This window comes from Cannabis sativa, chromosome 4 (assembly GCF_029168945.1).
Source record: "Cannabis sativa cultivar Pink pepper isolate KNU-18-1 chromosome 4, ASM2916894v1, whole genome shotgun sequence".
NCBI classification, from domain to species: Eukaryota; Viridiplantae; Streptophyta; class Magnoliopsida; order Rosales; family Cannabaceae; genus Cannabis; species Cannabis sativa.
This window is the reverse complement of record NC_083604.1, coordinates 82,148,644-82,173,817: the sequence shown is the minus strand read 5'-3', so window position 1 is coordinate 82,173,817 and position 25,174 is coordinate 82,148,644. Positions and strand designations below refer to the sequence as shown.

The 25,174-nt window shown below is 30.6% G+C and overlaps 3 protein-coding genes and 1 pseudogene across 3 annotated transcripts; 3 read left to right on the top strand and 1 right to left on the bottom strand.

The window, feature by feature from the left end:
• The first annotated feature begins 328 nt into the window (after positions 1-328).
• Positions 329-3,921, top strand: LOC115715182 (inorganic phosphate transporter 1-4). The gene is made up of 2 exons (XM_030644012.2): positions 329-560; positions 2,088-3,921. The coding sequence occupies exon 2, from the start codon at positions 2,151-2,153 to the stop codon at positions 3,777-3,779; it is 1,629 nt and encodes a 542-aa protein (XP_030499872.1). The 5' UTR covers positions 329-560; positions 2,088-2,150; the 3' UTR covers positions 3,780-3,921.
• A 2,927-nt stretch (positions 3,922-6,848) lies between these two features.
• LOC115714207 (probable inorganic phosphate transporter 1-7) lies at positions 6,849-8,315 on the top strand (annotated as a pseudogene).
• A 279-nt stretch (positions 8,316-8,594) lies between these two features.
• LOC115714208 (actin-depolymerizing factor) lies at positions 8,595-11,192 on the bottom strand. Its single transcript, XM_030642798.2, has 3 exons — positions 10,888-11,192; positions 9,619-9,884; positions 8,595-8,894 (listed from the first exon to the last, which is right to left on the bottom strand). The coding sequence occupies exons 1-3, from the start codon at positions 10,909-10,911 to the stop codon at positions 8,744-8,746; spliced, it is 441 nt and encodes a 146-aa protein (XP_030498658.1). The 5' UTR covers positions 10,912-11,192; the 3' UTR covers positions 8,595-8,743.
• Positions 11,193-13,447: 2,255 nt separating this feature from the next.
• LOC115711947 (uncharacterized) lies at positions 13,448-15,658 on the top strand. Its single transcript, XM_030640144.2, has 7 exons — positions 13,448-13,649; positions 13,729-13,823; positions 13,994-14,094; positions 14,745-14,814; positions 15,092-15,119; positions 15,199-15,259; positions 15,348-15,658. Exons 1-7 carry the CDS (start codon positions 13,637-13,639, stop codon positions 15,448-15,450), a joined length of 471 nt encoding a protein of 156 aa, XP_030496004.1. The 5' UTR covers positions 13,448-13,636; the 3' UTR covers positions 15,451-15,658.
• The last annotated feature ends 9,516 nt before the right edge of the window (positions 15,659-25,174 follow it).

Below are 25,174 nucleotides of genomic sequence, written 5' to 3'. Positions count from 1 at the left end.
ATTTATTGAGTTTATGCTGTTTATAAATTCAAAAATTTTAATATTTATGTTACTATTTATTCTTTCAGAAATACTTAAACCCAACAAAAAAATTTACACTTTATAATTAAATTTTTTTATTTCTTATAGACCGTCATTTTTTTTTTAAAAAGATATTGTTTATAATGTTGTTTTTTCTCTAAAAATATCATTAAAATGTAATGAAAAAAATGATATGTAAAAATGAGAAAAAAAAATGCAATTTTAGATACTTTTGCTAAATTTTCGTTATTTATAAAAAAAATAATAAAAAAAAGGAAAACTAATTATAGTTATTTAATTGGGTTTTTTAGGAAAGAAGCTAAAAGCGCAGGTGTGAAAACGGCGTCGTATAATTAGTGACAGATTGTAATCTAAGAAAATAAAGGGGAATATACCACTGAATATTATGGATGAATTTTGCATATAAATTCACACCTTAACTCTCTTCTTTTTCTCATAATAACTTCATTTTCTCTCTCTCCAAACAAAAATCTCTCTCCTTCATTTTTTTTTCTCAAGAAAACTACAAAGAAGAAAAGGTCAGTACTAAAACTAACTATATCTATAGTAATTATATATATATATATATATTGTTCTTTGGGGTTTGAATGTTAAAGATTATAATTCTTTATAAATGTGTATATGTATGTATATTTTTATGTTTTATCATCTTATATTCGTTACGTACAAAAATATGTTCATATATGTATATTTTGTTATGTGAAAAATGATTCATCTGGGTTTTGATCAATTTTTTTTTTTTGGCTTAAAAATAAATAAATGAAAATGGTTGTGTTCGTACGAAAAATAGCCATGGTTGACTGTTAAATAATGGTTTATATACATTTTTTTTTATGTATTTATGAGCTTGATTATTGGATCTGTTAGTATAATATTTTGCTAGTATTATGGCATTTAATGCTCTTATTATGTGTATCTGTTTTTTATTGCTATTTTAATATATTATATTCTCTTGTAGACAGAGCAAAATGAATGGGTTTTTTTACTTAATTAAGCAAACTCTCTTCTCTGTTCTTATCCCTAATTTTAGCTGTTTCATTGTTTATTTTTGAGCTTAATTTTAGTTTGTTGAGATTTCTTCTCTCTAATATTCCCTAATTTAAAAAAAAAATAATAATTTTTGTCAATTATTTCATCTAGCTATTATATAAAAGGTATATGTCTTTTAGAAGTAGTTTTTTTCTTTTTTCTTGTTAAATTTCATTTCATGACTTATGTCAATATGATTAGCTCATGTGGGGTTATGTGATTGTGAAAAGTGTGTGTATATATATTATATATATGTATGTATGTATATATATATGTATGTGCCTTTGTGTGTGTGTGTGGTCACTATATTTGTCTTTTTTTTTCACATAAATAACAAAATTTGTCTTTTCATTCAACTTTTCCTTTAGTTATGGAGTGTTTTATAGCTTCTTTAAAAGATTTATTTTAACTTTTCATACTTTAAATAAATAAATTTTGATATATATATTTGCATGAGAAAAGTGTTCATTCACCTTTCACTTCTGCATTGACCCATATATATATATATATAAAAAAACTGAATCAACTTGTCCTATAGTTGCATCATGAGTTGACTAAGATACCCTTATAGCTCAACAACTCTAGGAATTAATCCATTAATAATTTAGGGGTATTATGGTACATAAGTAACTAATTTGTTACTATTAGTCAAAACCATGTGATTAGCTTAGTTCAATATTGTGCTTTCTTAAATCTAACTCTGGTTTAAACTTAACTGCAGAAAAAGAATCCCATAAGTATTCATTCACTTGTGCTTTGACCCTTAAATTGAATCAATTTGTCCTATAGTTACATCAAGAGTTGACTAAGATACCCTTTGCTAGCTCAACAAATCCATTTATAATTTAGGGGTATTATGGTACATAAGTAACTTGTTGTTGAATAAATATGACTAAATTTGTTACTATTAGTCAAAACCATGTGATTAGCTTAGTTCAAAATTGTGATTTCTTGATCAATTTTCTTTTCTCTTCTCTTTGTCATATAATCTAACTATAGTTTAAACTTTATTGCAGAGAAAGAGTCCCAAAAGTTTGTGAAGACTTTTTTTGTAGCTATAGCTAGGTAGCTAGGCAGCCATGGCTAGAGAACAATTACAAGTACTTAATGCACTAGATGTGGCCAAAACACAATGGTACCATTTCACAGCAATCATCATAGCTGGGATGGGATTTTTCACAGATGCATATGATCTCTTCTGCATATCACTTGTGACCAAATTACTTGGTCGTATTTACTACCATGTTGATGGTGCTGAGAAGCCTGGTACATTGCCACCAAATGTGTCTGCAGCTGTTAATGGTGTGGCCTTTTGTGGAACTTTAGCAGGGCAACTGTTTTTCGGTTGGCTCGGTGACAAGATGGGAAGAAAAAGAGTGTATGGCATGACACTTATGATGATGGTTTTATGTTCTGTTGCTTCAGGTCTTTCATTTGGTCACACACCAAAATCTGTCATGGCAACACTTTGTTTCTTTAGATTTTGGCTTGGTTTCGGGATTGGTGGCGATTACCCTCTTTCGGCTACAATCATGTCTGAGTATGCTAACAAGAAAACTCGTGGTGCTTTCATTGCTGCAGTGTTTGCTATGCAAGGTTTTGGGATTTTAGCTGGCGGTTTGTTTGCAATTATTGTGTCAATTGCTTTCAAAACTCAATTTAGTGCTCCTTCTTATGAGGTTGATCCAATTGGTTCAACTGTTCCACAAGCTGATTTTGTTTGGAGAATTATTCTAATGGTTGGAGCCTTACCTGCTGGTATGACTTACTATTGGAGAATGAAGATGCCCGAAACAGCGCGGTACACTGCTCTTGTTGCTAAGAACATGAAACAAGCAGCCTCAGACATGTCAAAGGTTTTACAAGTTGAGATTGAGGATGAAACAGAGAAAAAAGGTCAATCTTCTGATGTGAAAAATGCTAACACATTTGGTTTGTTTTCTAAGGAGTTTATGAAAAGACATGGGCTTCATTTGCTTGGAACAACGAGTACTTGGTTTTTACTTGACATTGCTTTCTACAGTCAAAACCTTTTCCAAAAAGATATCTTTAGTGCAATTGGTTGGATACCAAATGCAAAGTCAATGAATGCACTTGAAGAGGTTTACAAGATTGCTAGAGCTCAAACACTCATTGCCCTTTTTAGTACTGTCCCTGGTTACTGGTTTACAGTTGCTTTAATTGACAGAATAGGAAGATTTGCCATTCAATTAATGGGATTCTTCTTCATGACAGTGTTCATGTTTGCTTTAGCTATTCCTTACAATCATTGGACTCATAAAGAAAACCGAATTGGGTTTGTAGCTATGTATTCACTAACCTTTTTCTTTGCTAATTTTGGGCCAAATGCCACTACATTTGTTGTCCCAGCTGAGATTTTCCCAGCTAGACTCAGGTCTACATGTCATGGAATCTCAGCTGCATCGGGGAAGCTCGGTGCTATGGTTGGCGCGTTTGGGTTCTTGTATTTGGCTCAAAATCAGGACAAGAGTAAGGTTGATGCAGGGTACTCTGCTGGGATTGGTGTGAGGAACTCACTAATTGTGTTGGGTGTTGTGAATTTTCTAGGCATGTTGTTTACTTTCTTGGTGCCCGAATCGAAAGGGAAATCTTTGGAGGAAATGTCTGGTGAGAATGAAGAAGAGGAGAGTGATCAAGTTGAGTTGGAACAACCATCTGGTTATAACAATAGAACAGTTCCAGTTTAGGCCTAAAGTTGAGTTTTTTAGAGTGTTTGTAATGGTTACTTTTGTCTTTTCTATATTGCAGTAAAATCCAATATCTGTTATGTTTAGTGATTTTGAAAATGTATGGAATATTATATCAAAAGAAAAAATAGGTTCTTGAAAATTGTTTCTGGTTTTGTTTGATCTTTCTCTATCATATTAGGGGTCAATGGTAGATTGCAAAATGATGATATAAATGTGTGGTTGTAAATTATACTATGTTTTTTAGTTTCCATGAATTGACTTCCACTAATTTTTGTAGAAAAAGTTTGGGTTTTTATTATTGGGTTTTTCAATTTTCAAATGACTTGCATTATTACGAGGTGACCCACTATAATTGCTTCGATTTTTATAATTTTTATTAAAATAAAATAAGTAAGATTTGATTTTAAATTGCAACTAATAATATTTCACCTTATAAAAGTATTAATCACCACGAGTGCGATTTAACATTTCTTTTTGTATAAAGTCTTCCATTTGTTCCCTTTTTGACACATCACAATAAAAATGACTTATTTAAAAAAATAATAATAATAAAACCATTTGAAGAGAAAATTATAGTTTTTATTGCTTGTGAATTGATGATTTCTTATAAGGCTTTTTAGAGAATATTTGGTCTCGTTAAAATCTCGAAAACTCAAATAAAAGACACTAATAGGGAAAGCGCAAGATTATTCTTGCTAACCAAATTATATACCAAATTCTATTCATGGTTAATTTCACAAATGCACACAAATAATAAAAAAACAACAAAATTAAGGTTTCACAGAATTTTAAACATTTTTACGATTTTTTTGATTTTATTTACATAAAATACGGTCTTTTTATGTTGAAATTTTGTTCATTTGTTATTTATTTTTTGTTATATGTATGTTATTTTTTGGTGTTTTTTTGTTGTTATTTTCATGTTACTTTTATGTTGTTTTCTTGTTGATTTTATGTTGTTTTCGTGTTATTTTTTGAAAAACCGTAAAAATGTAAAAATATATTCTTTGAACGTAAAAATGTAAAAATTTTACAAAAAATGGTGTCTTATGTAATTATTCCTTCTATTTATTCTTTGCGGCTTTGGGCTGTGGGGCTTAATTTGTAGCCCCACTACTGTCGAACCAACACTTTCAGAAGAATTATCTCCTACTTCATACCATAACAATTGTGATTTGGTTACTCGGTTCCTCACTGCCCTACATGATGAAATTCTGGGGGCACTAGCACCGAGGGGATAGTCACATTGTCACGTTAGTATCATCATCAAAGAAATAAGATTACTAATCTGAAAAATACTTGTGTAGAGATGTAGAAGTAGTATGATTTGAGTTCAGTTTATTTGTAAAGATGTTAATTACAGTATATTTAATTGAGATATGTTATGTGATAAAAGCATGAACTTGGTCATTCACAAGTTTATTGAGTAATGTTATTTCAATTTAAGTATAATTTTTCAACTTTTATTTAAGCTGTAACTAATAAGGAATAGAGTCACAAGTTACAACATACATATTGAACTTTTATTGTTTTGCTGCTAAAATATGATTAGAAACTGAAGTATTAAGAAAAACTCATTAAACTTATTTAAAAATAAAATAAAAGTGCTAATTACAGATTTCTTATAATATATGAGTTGTTTAGTTTTTATGATCCCACATTGACACTTGATGTTAATTCATGGACAAAATTGTATCATAAATATAATCTTTATTAACAATTAAACCACCTTAAACAATTATTATAATAACATATATTTAATATTTTTATGTATTTTAATAATAACTTTTATATTAGACAAAGCTAAAAACAACTAACTTCTTCTTAATAAGTCAAAATAGGAACAACAATAACACTACTTCTTGGAAGCAAAGCAGTTGGGTCTGGAACTTTGTTATGTAAAATATAGTAAAATAAATATGTAAATATTCTTAAAATTTAATTATAAATTAAATAAGCTTAAGAAAAAATGAATTAGATAATAAAATATCAAAAAATTTACGTGGTTCGAGGTTAATACATTTTAGTCCACAAATTAATATTATTGAGCTAGAAAACCTTTAAAGTATTTATTACAAATGTTTTTGCCTTATGAGATGAACCCTAATTCTTAAGACTTGACTCTAGAATTGAATTTTCAACCCAATGTTCTACACTGATGGGGTAAAATATAATATTTATTGACTTTGGGCCAATTGGGCGAGGCCCAATTCACGGGGTGAAGAGCATATGTACAAGCAGGGACCATTTGAGGATGTAAGATGACGTGCACACTCTGCGGGTCTAAAGTAGGGAACAAACCCTGACAAGGTGGGCCCTTTGTCTGGACGGTTACGTGTACTCTTATTAATTTGTTGTTGATTTTTTTTTGTTATTATTTTGATGTTATTTAAATGTTATTTTCATGTTCCTTTTATGTAGTTTTCTTATTATTTTTCATGTTATTTCTATGAAAAACTGTAAAAATGTGAAGAAAAAAAAAAAAATCTTCAAACGTAAAAATATAATTTTTTTATAAAAAATAATATCTTATGTAATTATCCCTTAAAAAATAATATATTACATGTAGCAAATATGGTGAGAAGATATATATAAATCTTCCTAAATTATTATTTTCTAGATATTTAATTATTGAAAATGAGGATTTTGAAATGGTAAGGTTGAAGGTGTGTGTGATTTGTAATACCATTAAAATCTCACACATTTTGGTACAAGCTAAAAGAGTCTTGGATTTTTTTAAAGAAAAAAAATGAGTTAATCATTTACCAGCAATAATTTATTAAAAGAGAAAACAATGTTTTTGAAAGATGTAATTTTTTTTCCAAATGGGATAAGTTCAACCAGAGGCTTACATAATAGCAAGATTTATAGGTAAAATATCCTCAAAATGTGAGTTAATTTAAGGAGAGAAAGACTAATGCCATGGGAATATACTAATCCTTAAACACTAATATTCCTTTTCATTGTTTTATAAATTCATAACTAACATATCCTTTCAACTCCAATTCATGTTTCGTTTTTGTATTTGATTTTTGATAACATTTTGTTGTAACAAATAGAAAAAGAATGGCTAATGAAGTGTTTAACGCATTAGACATTGCTAAAACACAATGTATCATTCCACAGCCATATTATGGGATTTTTCACAGATGCATACGACCTCTTTTGCATCTCACTCGTCACCAAAATGCTCGGCCGAATTTACTACCATGTTGAAGGTTCAACCAATTCAAGGACAGTCCCACCAGAAGTCTCTGCTGCTGTGAATGGCGTCGCCTTTGTTGGTACCTGAGCCGGCCAACTCTTCTTTGGTTGGCTCGGTGACAAGTTGGGGCGAAAGAGAATCTATGGTATCACACTCTTGATCATGGTCATTTGCTCAGTTTGTTCTGGCCTTTCCTTTAGTCATGACCCCAAAACTGTCATGACAACACTACGTTTCTTTAGATTTTGGCTCGGGTTTGGCATTGGTGGCGATTACCCCCTTTCGGCTACAATCATGTTTGCTATGCAAGGTTTGGGGATTACAGCCGGTGGGGTGTTTGCTATTGTGTTGTCAACTTTGTTTGAAATTAAGTTCAAAGCTCCAACTTATGAAGTTGATCCAATTGGTTCAACTGTTCCACAAGCTGATTATCTATGGAGAATTGTTTTGATGGCTGGTGCTTTACCTGCTGCTATAACATTTTATTGGAGGTTGAAAATGCCCAAAACTGCTCGTTACACTGCTCTTGTGGGCTGCTTCTGATATGTCAAAGGTTCTCAAGGTTGATATTGAAGCTGGACCTGAGAGTGTTGATGAGGCAACAAGTCAGTATGGTTTTTTTCTCTAAAGAGTTCCTTTTTCTACATGGGCTTCACTTGCTTGGCACCACAAGTACTTGGTTTTTGCTTGACATAGCGTTTTACAGCCAAAACTTGTTCTATCTTTAGCGTCATTGGATGGATTCCGCCAGCAAAGACTATGAATGCCTTGGAGAAATGCACAAAATAGCGCGAGCTCAGACACTCATCGCGATGTGTAGTACAGTCCCTAATTACTGGTTTACCGTCTTATTCATCGACAGAATAGGACGTTTTGTAAATCAGCTGATGGGTTTCTCATTCATGACAATTTTCATGTTTGCACTCGCTATTCCTTACGATTACTAGGCTCAAAAGAATCACCTTTTCGGGTTTGTAGCTCTGTATTCACTGACTTTCTTCTTTGCAAATTTCGAACCTAACTCAACAACATTTGTTGTCCCGGCTGAGATCTTCCCGGCCAAATTTCGGTCCACCTGCCACGGCATCTCTGCTACATTAGGAAAGCTCGGGGCAATCGTGGGGGCATTTGGGTTCGTCTACTTGGCTCAGAACCAAGAGTAGGCCAAGGTGGATAAAGGATTTCCAGCAGGTATTGGGGTCAAGAATTCCCTTCTGGTTTTAGGTGGAATCAACTTCTTAGGTGTTCTTTTCACTTTTTTAGTCCCTGAATCAAATGGGAAATCTCTGGAGGAGATGTCAGGAGAAAGCAATGAAGAAAACAAGTAACCTTTGTTGGTTTGTAGAACCCTTTAGTTGGTAACCAGTAACCTTTGTTTCAATAGAACTGCTTCTTATCTTAAGATGTAAATCATTATTGAAACTTCAGAAATTGGTTATTTGAGATGGTTTATTGTGTGTGCCAGTGTTTTGAGCTTGTTTTTTCATCAATAAACTTGAGATTTCACCATAAATATATATCCATAAAAATACTGATCTACATCTGAGAAGTAAAAAGTAACCAATTTTTTTTTTCAGCAAGTAGATAAACATTAAGCTTAGCCCAGCTTTTCACACCCCACCAACATTGCCAGTTTATTCATCAGATTGGCAAAATTACAAGTTAGAAGGTGTTGTATTTGATTATGGCAGCTGCTGAGAGCATTAACTGACAGAAAATAGAGAATCCAACGCTTGAAAGTGAGAGTAAATTAAGCTCAGTTCGCTCGCTCTTTGATTACTTCAAGATCCATCTCTGTTGGATCGGTAGCCTGAATCTCGTAGTGAATGCCTTCCAGCTCTCTTCGAAACCTGTCTTTGGATGTGGCATAGAGCATCTTCGAGCGAATTCGAGCAGTTGAAGGAGACCTGATAAAAATTGTTATGCAAAGAACAATACATAAGATTGGATGATATCACTCAATGAAAACCAATATGAAAACTACATAGAAACAAAGCTTTGTGTTAAGCTTAAGACCCCAAACCCAAACTTTGTTTTAAGATCCCATGTGAAATAAAACAAGTCATCTAATCAAACAAATTGTTCATACACCCGAAAAAGCATTGCACAACTAATCTATAAAACTGATTAGGGATACTCCTCGAAATCTTGATAACAAACTTATTTTAAACATCTATAATGATCTAAAATCATTAGAGTATGAAACTCTTATAGCGAAAGCAATAACTAAAATCCTATAACAGGTTCTAATCCAATGTCATCATGCAATATTTTTCAATGAAAACTACATAAAAAGAAAGCTTTGTGTTTAAACCCAAAACTTAGATTCTTATGCAATTTTTTTCTTTTGAACAATTTCATTGAAAATATAGGCTATAAATATCATAAAAGAAATAAAGACTGACAAGTTGTTCATCCAACTGAAAAGCATGCACATAGGAACACTTTGGATAACAAACTTGCAAAAACTAATAAAAATGATCTAAAATCACTAGAGTAAGAAACTCTCATAAAAAAGAAGCAATCATAGTGACTACACAAATTGATTATAGACTAAAATCCTAGTAACAGATTCCGATCGAATGTCATCATAAACAAAGTGAAAGAGATAGTAAAGAGTTGAAAGCTAACCATGCAATGAAGAAAATCTTGCTCTTTTGACAGTTATCAGAGGTGACAAAATCATAGTCATAAACAGCATATCTACAATCATTCTCAGGTAAAGCTGCAGTGAAATCATCATAGTTCTCAGCTGGGCCACCAGTCTTATCAACCAAAATTTCCCTTTTCTTCTCATCAACCTTAAAGATCACATAGCGGTGAACCTTCTTCCTTTGCAATTCCATGAAAGCATTCTTGCTGTGATCAGCAACTCCCATTCCAGATGAAGCATTTGGCTTCAAGAAACAAAATCAAGGCAAAATTCATTCAAAATTTCATATGAACTTGAAATAACAAACATCTTGAATCAATGGCTGCTGAAATTTGATTAACAGTAACATCACTTATGAGCAAGAAAAACAAAATCTTACATTCAATTTGAACCAATACAAGTAAAAAAGGATCATTAAAATAAGCAAGAATACAAATTTTCCGAAAAACACCATTTATCGGTATTTCAAAGGAAAAAAAAAACTGAACTAAAATTATGCAGTCTTCCCAGAATCAAGGCAAATTCATTCCAAGGCCTCAAAACCAATGAAAACCATTCAAAATTTCAGAAGAACTTGAATGAAATAACTTAGTTATCTTGTCTAATTCATCTCAGAACAAACATCATGATTCAATGGCTGCTGAAATTTGATTAACAGTTACATCACTTATGAGCAAGAAAAACAAAATCTTTCATCCAATTTGAACTAATACAAGTTAAAAAGAAAGAAACTGAACTAAGACAAATTCAAGGCAAATTCATTCAAGACCATAAACCAGTGAAGATTTTAAGCATATTACATTGAACACCTTTCAAAACTATTCAAAATTTCACATATATGAACTCATCTCAGATGAATGGCTGCTGAAATCAACAGTTACATCACTTATGAGCAAGAAAAACAAAATCTTCCATCAAATTTGAACTAATTACAAAACTGAATAACCCCAAATCATAGTTTAAACAAAAAAAAAAGATCATTTTTTTCAAAAATCTTTCTCAGTAACCAATATATGGGTATTAAACAAGAAGGTCTAGATCTTAGACTAAATCTTCAAAATTCAACATCTCTGCACCTAAAATGAAATTGAAAACAAGAAAAAAAAAAACCTTTTGAAAAAAAGATAGATCCTTTCATCAATATTTGTTCAGATAATAGCTCTAAACAAAGTTCAGAAAGATACCCATGTCTACAAATTAACAAAGAAAACCCATTAAATCAAAAGAAGAGAGAAAAAGAGAGATACCCGACTGAAGCCTCTGAAAGACATGGCAGCAAACAAAGTGTTTGGCTATGGAACCAAAGAAAAACAGTGAAAGAAAGAAGAGAAGAGAAGAGAAGAAGATTACAAAATATTATTGTAATTAGCTTTTGTTAAATTCTGAAGAGAAAGAAAGAAAGAAAAAAAAGGTGGAAGATTCTTATTGTAAGGAGAGGAAATGAACATATATGAAGAAAGGGTGCCTTAATACCATTCCCATTTCTCTTCTCTTTATCTTTTCTTTCTTGTGTATAACTTTCTTTTCTTTTTTCTTTTGAATTTTACTTCTTTTTGTAAAGATAAATATGTTTGTAAAATATATTTTTCAATTAAAAAAAATAATTGGTCTAATTTTGGTATCTTAAAATATATTTTTTTTTCAAAAAATTGATATAAAAAAATCTGAAATTTTAGATGGTGTGGTATAGATTTATTGATTTGATATAAATTATAAGATATTAAAATAAGAGTAATTAGAGGCGAAAGTATCTGGTTTTCAAGTTTATAGCACTTAGATTTCTATTTTCTCTTTTCGACTAAGATACTTCTATTTCAATTTTTGGCGGTAGTAAGTCCTTAAATGTTAATTTTCATGTCAATTGTGGATAGAGAAAAATATCTATTAAATGATTTTTTTAACTTACAGTTAAAAAAAATTACTGATTAATTGGCTAAAGTTTAGCTTTAAATTTTAGATCTCTTGCGATTTTTATTCTAAAATAAAAAATTAAACTTCATGTAAAGTACTTTTTTCGCTTCGCTATAATGATTAACTTCTTCTTAAAGTACTTTTTGGATTTAGCGGTTAAATTGTATGGTTAATCTAATTAAATTTTAAAATGAAATTTAAAAGTCTAGCCAACTAAGATCTATATTATCAGGGTGGTTGTTTGATTAGCACAATTTTTGAAATTAAACCAAAAAAAAAAAAGAACATTGCTTATTTGTTTAGAATTGAATTAGGTATGTTGGTAAAACATTGTTGAAGTTTTAGGGTAATCAAATTAGGCCAAATAATTCAGATTATTGTGAGTGGTCAAATTTGACTATAACAAGACTAAACATATCTAAAACGTGTAGCCCAATTTCATATTCCCTATTAAATATTTTCCTATTTAAGACAAAATACATAAAAAAAAAAAGAATTTAATTATTACCTCAATTAATATAAACGTTAGCATTATGTGAAAAAAAAAAACTGAAATTTGTTTACTATTGACCATTGAGTAGTATAAGTTATAAAATAGAAAAAAAAGAATATTATTGAGTTTTTTTATTTTCTAAAAAATAATTCAAATATAAATAAATAAAGATAAGAAAAGAAAAGTCGGTGGACCAACAAATCTAATTTTATTATTAAATAAATAAAAAAAAGTAGAGGTGAGATTGGGAAGGGAGGTGCGTTATACTAACGCTTGTTTAAGTTTTTTTATTTTTTATTTTTTATTTTTTGACTTGTGCCAATTGTTTCTTTGTTGACCAATAAGGGGCTAAGAATCTAGTGTGCTACTTGCACGTGTGAGTTTTCATTGGACCCTACCTCCCATTTTACTCAAATTACTCATACCACATTTTTAATATTATGATTAGAGTTGATGATAATGAAAATAGAATCACTTTATATATTATTTTTTAAATGTTTTTATTTTTATTTTTATAGTTTAGGTTACTTCAATAGTTTTTATGTGAGTTGATATGTAAATTTAAGTTATTCGGTTGTTCTGCTAATTGCTATGTGAATTTTTCTAAAAAATGTAAAAGAAAAACTACTTTAAAATATAAAAATAAAAAAATTCCTTAAATTTTAATGATCAAAAAATTTGTATTTTCAAGCGGGTCTTACTTTTTAAATTAAAATGATAATAATATTAAACTCATTCAATAATAGAGTCTTCTATTTTCTTAATTTAAACTCTTTTAACTCTAGCTCCTTCAATTCAAAATTCACATAACAAAATTGGATAATGTTTGACGTTATTTTAGAAGCTGAAATAGTGATATTATTATTAGTAAAATTTAATATTAAACTTGATGTATTTTAATTTAATAATAATTATAAAAAATTATTAATTATCCAAAAATTTATCCTGTATCAAATACTTAAATAATATTAGTATCTAATAATAATATTCACTATTAATAATTATCGTGTCTAATATCATATAAACAACCTCTTATAAATAGTTAACAATTTTTTATTTATTTATTAAATTAAAATATATAAAATTTAATATTAGATTATCAATTTCTTTATTTTATTAAGATGTACAAATAATTATTTCATTTTCTTCTTATCATCATTTACTCACTTTTAGCCTACAGTACACCTTTCCGTAGAGGATAAGAATAATTGGTTCACTGGGTCCCACCGTCTCCACGTCAGCAGCGGTATCTGCTAATTCTGCTCGCCGCGTCTTCGTCTTCGTTTGTTTATTACCAAAGTCAAGGTAGGTACAATTGGGCCGACAATTCTAAGTCTAGGCCCAAATGTCAACAGGCCCAATATTAATTTTATTTTTATTGAAAAAACGACGATTTTCGTGAAGTCGTATCGATTTTTGACTATCTCCTCCGACGAACTAACATTTTTTTTTTTGACGGAAAATAACCCTAGAAAGCAAAATTGAGTAAATTGGGAAAGCCCTAATTTCTTGAGAAGATTTGGGATTTAGATTTTAGGGTTTATGCAAAGTTTGTTTCTTTGTAGAATCTTGTTTTATTTCGTAAGAGAAAGATGGATACAGAAGGTACTGATTTGAAATCTTTTTCAATTTATACTTTTTTTAAAAAAAAAAAAATTGATTTTGATTTTTGTTTCTTTTTCAGCGCAAAAGTCTTCGTTGAACCCAACGGCAATGCTCTCTTCTGCTCTAAGTAGGAGAGCCAAGCTCCAAGAAGATCTTCGAAACATTGAAAAACAGGTAAAGATTTATTCTTTAATATCTTTGTCTTTTTAGGGTTGGTAATTTTTTTTTTTTTTGTTTTGGTTGCATATATGTAAAATTGATGTGGGAAGAAAAGGGCATTATCTCAATATCATCCATTTCAATAATTTTTCATAATTCATAATGGTTTTCCATTGTTGAAACAGGTGTATGATATGGAGACCAGTTACTTGCAGGATCCAAGCCAATGTGGCAATGTGTTAAAAGGTTTTGATGGATTCTTGTCCTCATCTAAGAACACTGCCCTGTATGGAGTAACACTGCTATTTCATTTCTCCATTTTATATCTTTATGATTTTTCATTTTAGTCTTTTTAGTATGTGATGATTTTATGTTCTAAGTTAATCAATTTTAGCTTGAAAATCAGCTCATTGGGATCAGTTATTTATGCTAGGCATGACTAAATTAAGTTCATGTATTCCACAGTCTCTTATACTCATCCTCATCATTATCCCTATTAGTCACTACTAGAATAAATCTCAATGTTATGTATATGAGAAATCATTCATCAGATGAGAAACATGCTGATACATCTCCAATGAGGTTCACTAAGTTGTTTTAGTGGTTTCATTGCTAATAGTTGTTGATTATGTTCTGTTAGGAGTTTTATTAGTAGGTTGTTATGTTTCTGTTAAGAGCAGTAGTTAGTGGAGCAGTATGAATAAGTGATTAGTAGTTGTAATAATGAATCTTAGACTCTTGGGATATTGGCTATCTCGAATTAGCTAATGTTATCTTGAGAAATAAAAGTAAGATTTCTGGTGTGTTTGTGAGGGTTCTTGAATGAGATTTTGAGAGAACTTATCAGCTTATGAATGGTTTTACTTCTAAATGTATTATCGAAAGGTTTACTCTTATGTTATGCGCAATGAAAGTCCTCAAATATTGTGTATGCAGCACGAAGCGGTCTAGGAAGTTTCAGCCTGAAGATAGACTCTTCTCATTGTCTTCTGTCACATCACCAGCGGTAATGATTTAATTGAGATCACTTGGCTTATGTTCTGATCTAGAGCAACATTTTATGAAAAGTTGTCATGTTAAGTACATATTTCAGATGTTGAACTATCTTTGTAGATACCCCTTATGATTCCTTTGATACACTTATTCCTGCCTTTTCTTTTTCCCCTTTTTTCCATAGGGTCTTTTGTTCATCCTTTTTTCTTCTTTCTCTTTGAGTGTTCCTATGATCTTGTCTATGAGTTGTTCATTAATAACTTTTACATATTTTTTCCCCTTTTTGTTAGGCCGAAGAAATAGCAGCTGCACGAGACGGTGAGCCTACTAATATGAATACCACAAAAGGTTTTCCAAAGCTATATATTTATGTTTCCTCCCTGTATGTTTATCTTAGATGGGAGATCAGACTTTGGTCCAGGCCGGTCTAAGGGTGGAGGAATATACGCCAATGGACAGTAAGTACTATCAGTGTTTGGAAAGCTCTATATTTGTGCTCAAAACTCCTCAATAAGTGTTTTCTGATAATTGCATTTGGTGTCATAGGGGAAAACCGAAAAAGGGTAGACCTACGCCTAGAGATGCAAAGAGGGTCAGGCCAAGTGAACAAGATTATGACTACGAAGATGATCCCGATCTGACAATGTAAAGCGTTAAGCCTCAGATAAGCGTTTCGGGTTTGGAAAGTGTCAGTAGTAGCCCATTTTTACCATTGTAGTTAATGTTATATGAGGCTGCAAACTAGTTATATATATAGTTCAGTTCCTGCTTAATTTATTTAGCCTTTTGTCGTGTACAAAATAGCACCTCGACTATGAAAATGTATTCATCGAAATTAAAGAGTTTCGAATTCTTAACTTTAAGCTTCCCTTATAGTTTTTTTTTTTCTTTAACAAATAATGCATACAAGAATACTATATGTGGCACAAAGAGACCAAAGCTTATAATATGCAGGGCCAAATTAATTTAACAATCTTTATAATATAAAAAATCACTAACTAGTTAAGAAGTATAATATCAAGGGGTATGAAATTAAGTATTTTTAATTCTGTTGTATTATATTTTATTTTATTGTACTTTATAGTATTAGTTAATATAATATTATGTTTGCTGTTGATTAAATTTTGCAAATAAATTACTGTGTTTGGTATGTTTATCTAGCTTTGGATCTCGAAGCTAAACTTTGATCCAGACCCCAAATTTAGACTCGATCTCATTCTCTGGACTAATATAACCAAGTAATATAAGCAGGAATATTTACCCTAACTAAAATTATTAATTAAAATTCACAAAAATATATAATAGATAATATATAAATGTTATTATAACAATTTTTTAGAATAGTTTAATTGTTAATAAACTCTACATTTATAATACACTTTTGTCCATGAATTAACAAAACTATCAATGTGGGATATCATAACATGAATAATTTTTGACAATATTAACAAAGTCAGTAATTATTACAGTTGTAGATTAAGATGGTATCTTATTATTATTTTTCTAACTTAGGAGATATGATTCACTGTTATTTAAGTTGTTAAATGTTATGCTTTTTCTTCTTCAACAATTTAATCACCATTTTTAAACACTACAATACAATATACTATACTATTTAAAAAGACTGTAAACATACATCATGAGATGTTTAGTTATAATTGTACAATACATAATTTTACTAACCACTAAAATTAATAAGTGTTCTCATTGTAGAATTACATATGTTTAGTTATAATCTTAGATATGTTTTAAAGTAATGTCATTCTTTTTTGGTTCAAATTAAAAATAGTTTCTGTACCAGGAAAAATAAACTGTATATTATAAATTATAGTGACGATTTTAAATGTGACAAAAATATATGTTTAATAATTTTTATTTTTTTTTAAAAAAATGTTATAAAACCTATTTCTGGTGATATTTTAAATTTTTTTATTAAATTCAAATGGTAGAAATTGTAAGACATTTAAAATATGATTTTTGTACATCTTATTAGCAAATGTCACTTATTTGCAATTTTGGACTGAAAAAGTTAATTATTGGGCCCTTATTTCTTTGGATATGTGGTAATTTTAAAAATTACCAAAAACATTAATATGTTTCTTGGGTGGGCCCTAATTCAAAATTCATAAAGAAAGGATTAAACTAAATTGAATAAAGGCTGAATATTTAGGTCATGTTGTGCAAAATTAGCCCACATAATTTATCTCAATTATCACAAAATTTATCTTAGATGATAATTCAAAATTCCATTAAATTGTACATTTTGAAAATGTTATTGATATATTTAGTTACATTTGGTCTCATTTTTATAAATTTTTAGACCAAATACACGTAAAAAAGTGTAACCATATCACAATTTTGGTAAAGTAAGGAAGAAAAGGAAAATGAAAACTTACACACAAAAACAAATTCTCACACAATACACACTCACTATAGAATTCCAAGGAAAATGAAAACTTACACACAAAAGTAATTTTTTATTCTTTATTTTTAAAATAATTAATTTTTTTATTTTTTTAAATATTTATTTATGTGGACCAATAAAATTAAGCCACGTGTACACTGTGTACACGTGGACATTCTAACCTGGCACTTAACACCCAAAAATGGATGGAAATGGCTAAGTGCTAACAGAACTTGGGTTTAGGAGGTTTCTGTGACAGTCAGTTATCCTGTGATCCGTAAGGGGAAATACCGGGTAAGCTGTGCAATCCCACATCGCCTGGGAAAGGTCAAGTGGGATGATTCTGAGACTGTGTAGGTATGGGGCTACATAGTTGAAGAGAGCATAAATGGATTGATTGGTACTACCTATATCAACAAGGTGCATCTTGTTTTTCAGTAGCCCATCACGAAAGAACTCCAGAGTTAAGCGTGCTTGACTTTGAGCAATTTCAGGATGGATGACCTCCTGGAAAGTTTTCCAAGGAAGCATGCAAGTGAGGACAAAGCATGCTGGAAACACTCGTGTTGGTCTGTAGGGTCAGTCATCAGTCCAGGAAGCAGCCAGAGTGGCGTACTCGTGTATAAGAGCCATTCATTCTGTGGGTGTAAGGACCCAATGGAGGCTTGAAGCGGGGACGTTACAAAATGGTATCAAAGCCTTGACCCAGTCGAAAGTGTGGTCGACGAGGACATCGGACCCCGTAAGGGGGGTGATTGTGACAGTCAGTAGTCCCGTGATCCATAAGGGGAAATATCAGGTAACTTGTGCAATCCCACATCGCCCGGGGAAGGTCAAGTGGGATGATTCTGAGACTGTGTAGGTATGGGACTACACAGTTGAAGAGAACATAAATGGATTGATTGGTACTACCTATATCAACAAGGTGCATCTTGTTTTTCGGTAGCCCATCACGAAAGAACTCCACAGTTAAGCGTGCTTGACTTGGGGCAATTTCAGGATGGGTGACCTCCTGGGAAGTTTTCCCAGGAAGCGTGCGAGTGAGGACAAAGCATGTTGGAAACACTCGTGTTGGTCTGTAGGGTCAGTCACCAGTCCAAGAAGCAGTCAGAGTGGCGTACTCGTGTATAAGAGCCATTCATTCCGTGGGTGTAAGGACCTAATGGAGGCTTGAAGCGGGGACGTTACAATTTTACCACCAAAATTTTAGAATTGGGGGTTAGTTGCAAAAACCTGGCCACTTAAGGAGGTTATGCCGCAAATTACCCTTCTAATTTTTATTTATACATATTTATAGACCCCAAAATTGTTGAAGTGTGAATTTCGATATCATAATCGAAGAGAAGGAAAAGTGAACAAAGGAGAGACGCGGTCCAGAGGAAATGAGGGGACAGAGAGACACTGCGGCCCAGGACTCCGCGAGATGTCGCCTTGCGCTGCACACACTAGTGAGGCAATGTGCTGCAGCACCTCGCAAGGCGATGCCTCACCCCTCCTTCCTCGCTCCCTCGCTTCATTCACTCCGCTCCTCGCTTAGGTGGATGAACTCTTGCTAAAGCACCGTCTTGGATCATTCCTTCAATAGAAAAGAGAATCCACCCCACGACACAAACCTTGAAGCACTACCAAGAGTCTCCAAAGAAGCCAAAGCATACCAAGGTAAGGACATATCGGGATGCACAACCACTATGCTTGAAACAGTTGAAGCAAAGTACAAGGACGTACCTAGAGGAGAAGGTGGCATGGGAGTGTGATCCCAGGCGTTAGCACGAATTGACACCCGACCACCACTACATGAATTCCACTACTCTGACATTTGTCACAAGCCATCTGTTAGAGAGTACATGGTCCCCTAGGAGACAACTGAGAGCATCTCAATTGTAAAAGAAGGATGAATTACTATAAAGTTTACAAAATTTAACTAAAAAGAATTACTTTTACAATAAACAGAATTATTGAATTTATTTTTATTTAATAATACATAATTGATTTTCTTTAAAAATACATTACGAAGGATATGATCATTATCTTACAAGAAGCTCTTGTTTCTTTACAGGTCGTGTTCTTTAGTGGGAGAATTGTTTCACTGAAGTTCGTTCAAAAAAGAATAATATATAATTGATTTTCTTTAAAAATACATTATCATATTCATTATTTTTGAATTTTGAATTTATGACTTTTGGTAAAATAATTAAAATAACAAATATTAGTAATCTTTTTCTTAAATACAAAAATAAAAATAAAATAACAGAGCAAATGTGCCTATAGCACAAATAAAAAACTAGTATATAATATGAAAAATAATAGGGATTTTTTTTTTAATTTTTATAAATTATTTTTTTTAATTTTTTTTTAAATATTTATAATTATTTTTTAAAATTGAAATTACGTGGACCACTAAAATTTTGCCACGTGTACAAGTGCGTACACGTGGACAGTCCACCGTGGCACTTAATTGTGATTTTTGGACGGAGGTGTGCAGAGCAAAACGGAACCGGTAGCTTAGCTGCTAAAAATTCGGTTTTTATGGTTAAGTGTTACAAACGGTAAAATTCAAGTGATTTAGCCGTCAATATTCCTAATTAATAATAATAGTTTATGTTGTGAAAGATTAGATAGAAACAATGTGATTTTGATATAGACAATTTGATCTATATGAACATATATATAAACGTTACAAGTTCATTAAATATTAATTAATTACCATGTGAATGTATATATGACTGTTTTTTTTTTTCTTCAATTCTTATATTTAATTGGAAGCATTGATGTGGGTTTTAAAGGAAGAAAATACATTTGGCAAAATAAAAGATTTTGTGGATTGGATATACATATAATATTGCTTATCTCTATAATACAATTTTTTACTATTAACATGCTCGTGATAATCATCATGCTTATAACCAGCAGTGATGGACCTAGAATTTTTACTTTGTGAGGGTTTATTTATCATTAAAAAATATTTATACCTATATTATAATCACTCTTACTAAATTTATTTAATTTTGTGGGGGTTTTTCTACTATTTTAATCTACAATTATCAAATTAAAAAAATTACATTTAATTTTTTAAAAGACAATAATTTTGTTAGTGGGGACTATAGCCCCCATATAAGCACTACTGGGTCCGTCCCCGAACCAGGGTAATTAAATTAAAATATATTCTTTTTCAAAAATATATATATAAAATAAAATAACAAAAATAATTAGTAATGCAACTTTTTAATTAATGAATTAATCGTTTTTAATACGTATAAATTAATTAATAATTGTGGATTATTATGGGTGGTAGCTGCTTTTAGTTACATGAGATAAACATTCTTCTTATTATTAATTATTATTATTATTTCTTACTCAATATACAATTAATACATGCACCTAATCTGTAGATCTCTATACTCTATTGTATCTATCTATATGGTCTATTGCCCTAAATTAATTATATATATAAAAATATGAAATAGACTTTAAGTTTAGTGCATGTTTTCCAAAATCATGATAATGTCATCATGATTTTCATATGTAATTTTTCATTTTATAAAAATAATATTATTTAATTGTAGTGATTAAAATTTAAATCTTTGCGATAACGATATATATTTGTACATATATATATAAGCATATATATTATCAATATTATATACATGCATATATATTGTGCATGCATGTGTACAATATATATACATATAAATGTGATGTGTGCAGATTATGTCACAAAGTATTAAACAAGCTAGTGACATGTATATATAATTTTATTTCATGATAAATATAATTTTATTTTGCTGCTTAATTTGTCTTAATATGGCTGATTAGTAGGCCGAAGGAGTTTTTCCCTTCACTCTAACATATTTATTTATTATTATTATTATTTGCTGAGAAATTAAGACAAGAAAATTTCATTCAAAGGAAGAGAATATACTGATAAGCATAGACAGACTCACTTCTCAGAAATTAAGAACACCATATTACAAGTATTACTAAGCTCCCACTTAGCAAACACATGAGCAACAATATGTTTTTAGTTCTACAAACCCACTCAATACACTCACTAGCTAGTATTTTATTAATTATTGTGCACTTCTTCGCTAATCAAAATGTTTACTGAAAAACGTTATAAATTAAAATTTTCGTAAATAAACTTAAACTTGATAAATATATACTAATACATAATTCGGGATACCATTTTAAAAATTATATAGGTTTACAAAAATACTTGTACTGCAAAAGTCATTGTCTAGCGACTATCAAAAGTGAGCCTAAACTGTTCTGAAGACCCGAACACTCCAGACTCATTCTGAATTTAGTTTAACTGTCTTGATATGTCACTACAAAAAATAGTTACTTTTAGTGATAATTTTTTAGTCACAACATAAATTTTTTGTGATTAAATATGACTTTTGGTCACAACAAAAAACTACTTCTGACTAAAATATTGTATTTAGACACAAACTATCACTAATTTACTTTTAGTCATAACAAGTATTGTGACTAAAATAATATTTAGTCACAATAAATTGTAATTTTTGTGACTAATACCTTTAGCCACGACTATTTTAATCACAACATAAGAATGATAATTAATAATTAGTCACAATTTTTTTTACTTTTAGTCACAAATTTTATTGTAACTAAAAGTAAGATTTTTTATAGTGTGTACAATCTTCATCCAACTCTAGACTCATTCTGATTTAGTTTCAGTTCCTACCTACACATGCAAATAATATTTGTGAGTCGACAGACTCAGTAAGAAAAATATAAACATAAAATAAAACCAGATTGTAATAAGGTGCCTATACACCTAATTACAATCCTATTCTGAATCTAACACGTACTAAGTCTAGAATATTCATACGACAAAGCCTAGCATATATTAGCATATATCTGTTGACATCTCAGTGTAACTCTATGTATACACTTCACTAATATCATGTTATGCTAATCTAATGACTACTATATAATTTTTCCAACTAGTTAAAGACTGATTCACCTGGAAGCCTCCTTGTCTGGCTATTATTAGCAATCAGTTGGTTCAGTATATATGTCTGAGGACGAATGTTATAATGACCATTCCCCCTAAGGTAATGGGCTGGAAAAGTTTGCTCGTCTACCATGTGGTCCACAGTTTGACTCTGTGACTTTAGATTGGATGGCTCATTTCCTTGGGTTTGTTGAGTGTTTCCAACCAAACGTTCTTCTGGCCCGTATTGTGGTTCAGTAGGGATATAGACGTCTATCCTTTTGTTCCGATCCCATATAACTAGAGTATCCATCACTTATTGTTGTCCGGTTAATTGAAGGCTCGCCCAATCAACACAGTAAAAATTCACTGAAAAATGATGGAAGTTTGGGAGGAAATTAAAAATAACCCTAACTCAATCCTTGCAAAATCAAATTCTTTCTAAGAACACAATCAAAAACATATTAATACAAGTGACTCGTGAACTCATTAATATTCTAATCACATAAAAAATCTTCTTCTAAAATTATTCATTAGCTGATAACTAATTAAAGTTAAGTCATTTTCAAAAATATCGGTCAACAATATATAATATTATATAAAAATATAATATATATATAATCTAATATATTATAATACAATACGTAAGCGTACCAAAAGAGTTTTAAAAGGTTTTAGTGAAGGTTACTACATTCATTCACATTAGTAACTCATAGTGAATATAGTCACTAAAAATTTAGAGAGTCTCTTAAAATGAATCACTAAAGCTATTTTTGTAGTACTTTGCATCTCATTTTAATGTTGATTGCAGCTTAGTGAATTGGCTTCTCCTATTGCTTTAATTGAAAAGGATATTCGTTATTAATTACAATTACTTTTAATTATTTTAATAAAAGGAGTCAAAATCTAATACTCCTACTCCTCAATTTATTGTAAATTTGTCTCAATTCATTTAACTTGGAAAAGTTTGTAGATATTATATTATATGGGACACGATTTTGTCTCGTGATATACTTTTACGGAATGTATTTTGTGGTACATTAGATGAGTTCCGGGGTATATTAAATGAGTGTCAAGGTACGTTTCTACTTTTTAACCCTAATTACCCCTAGATCAATGTCAGCCGTCAGATCAAATAAATCCCTAATTATTTGACGGCGTCCGTACATCACGGAAATCACAGGACAAAATCATATCCCTATATTATATTAATATTGGTTATTATAAGTACGATTACGACAATAATTAATATTATTAATTCTCTAGAGTCAAGTTGATCAAGTATTCACCTTTATTTATATTATAAAAGAGAACGATTTGGATTTGCAATGTCATTCATTAATTTAATTAAGTCATTTTCAGAATAATAATAATAAAAAAATAAAGAGATCAAAATGTTCAATCACGTCTTAATTTAATTATAAGCATAATAATAAAATAAGTATTAATTAAATGAAGAAAAAGAGTGACCAAATAGTTTCCTCTTATTGACTTTAATTATTTTTTTTCTCTTTTGCTTTTGATTATTTTATTTTTATAATGGCATGCACTCATGCATATTTGAATGATATATTTCTAAGAAAATAATCACAAAATATAAAGAGACTTTTTTTAAAAAAAATTTCATTTATTAATTATTGAAAAATATTTGACATTATTATTTATTAAAGTAGTATGTCTTAGTTACGAAAAAAAAAATTAGTAGTAGTGTCTTGGACACGTGCTAATAATAATATTTCATCATAATTGAAAATGGAACCAACAAAAATATTAGACCTAATATAATATTTTTCAAAATAGTAAATTAATCTCATCTAAATCGGAGATGATTGGCTTAAAAATATTATCACGTAATAACTAGACATATAAAGCATGTTTGGTATTGTTTTTTGTTTTTTGTTTTCAAAAAATTGTTTTTAGAAATGAGAACAAAAAATAGTTTTGAAGTTTTTAAAAACAAGTCATGTTTGGTTAGTGTTTTTTAAAAACAATATTGACTAGTGAATTGATTTTTAAAATAGAAAACAAAAATTCTTGTTTTTTGTAACTTTGTTTTCTGAAAACTATTTTCAAAAAACAAGGCCAAACACGCCAAATTGTTTTCAAAAAACAATTTTCTGTTTTTAAAAACAAAAATTAGTTTTTTAGTTATGATGCCAAACATGCACATAGTATAATTTAGTATTTTTTAGAAATGTTAAGGTGCACTAAATCGTTATTGATTTATTTTTATGTTTGACTCTACATATTTTAATTTAATAAATAATATGAAAAAATATTGACCAATTGTGAAGCACTATATCGATATGGTGTTGAACACTTAAAGTCTTAAGGTGCCAAATAACAATGCTCTTTGAGCTTATTTAGTACGTCGTATTGTATTATGTCGTATAATATAGTATATATTGTGTTGGATTGTATTGTATTAATATTTTTTAATATAATGCTATGTTTGATATTGACTTGTATTGTATTGTGTTGTACTAATATTATTTAATACAATGCTATGTTTGGTATTGACTTGTATTGATATCTTATGTAAAATTATATTATCTTTACCATAAACTCTACCCCAACTCTGCCATGTCTAGGTTCGAGAGTTTCGGGGTCGGGTTAGGGTTCGAGTCTGAATCCAAGGTTGAGGTTAAGGTTTGTGGCCAGGTTCAGGTCTGAGTTCGAGTTCGAGTTCGGGGTCCAGGGATGGGTTAGGGTCTGAGCCAGAGTCTGGGGCCGAGATGTGGATTTGGAGTCCGGATTCAGGGTTCAGGTCGAGGTTCAGGGTTGAGATCGGGGTTGGAGTCAGGGTCTGGGATCGAGGTCAGAGTCAGGGTCGAGGGTCAAGGTACGGGGTTTAGGGTTGGGTTCGAGATTTTGGGTTTGGGTTCGGGTTCGAGTCGGGATTCGAGGCTGGGGCTGGGGTCGATGCCAGTTCCAAGTCCAAACCCTTTCTAAATATTATAATACAAGCTAATACAGATCATTTGTTATGTACTTAAATAATACGATTCACGT

Bases quoted from the DNA above. Each gene is read 5' to 3' on its own strand.
- LOC115714208 (XM_030642798.2), bottom strand. From the start codon at position 10,911: ATGTCTTTCAGAGGCTTCAGTCGG. The intron at 9,885-10,887 runs GTATCTCTCTTT...TGTTTCTTGAAG, and splicing joins CTTTCAGAGGCTTCAGTCGG to CCAAATGCTTCATCTGGAAT. The intron at 8,895-9,618 runs GTTAGCTTTCAA...AATTTTTATCAG, and splicing joins AAGATTTTCTTCATTGCATG to GTCTCCTTCAACTGCTCGAA.
- LOC115715182 (XM_030644012.2), top strand. From the start codon at position 2,151: ATGGCTAGAGAACAATTACAAGTACTTAATGCACTAGATGTGGCCAAA.
- LOC115711947 (XM_030640144.2), top strand. The intron at 14,095-14,744 runs GTATGGAGTAAC...TTGTGTATGCAG, and splicing joins TCATCTAAGAACACTGCCCT to CACGAAGCGGTCTAGGAAGT. The intron at 15,120-15,198 runs GTGAGCCTACTA...TGTTTATCTTAG, and splicing joins AATAGCAGCTGCACGAGACG to ATGGGAGATCAGACTTTGGT.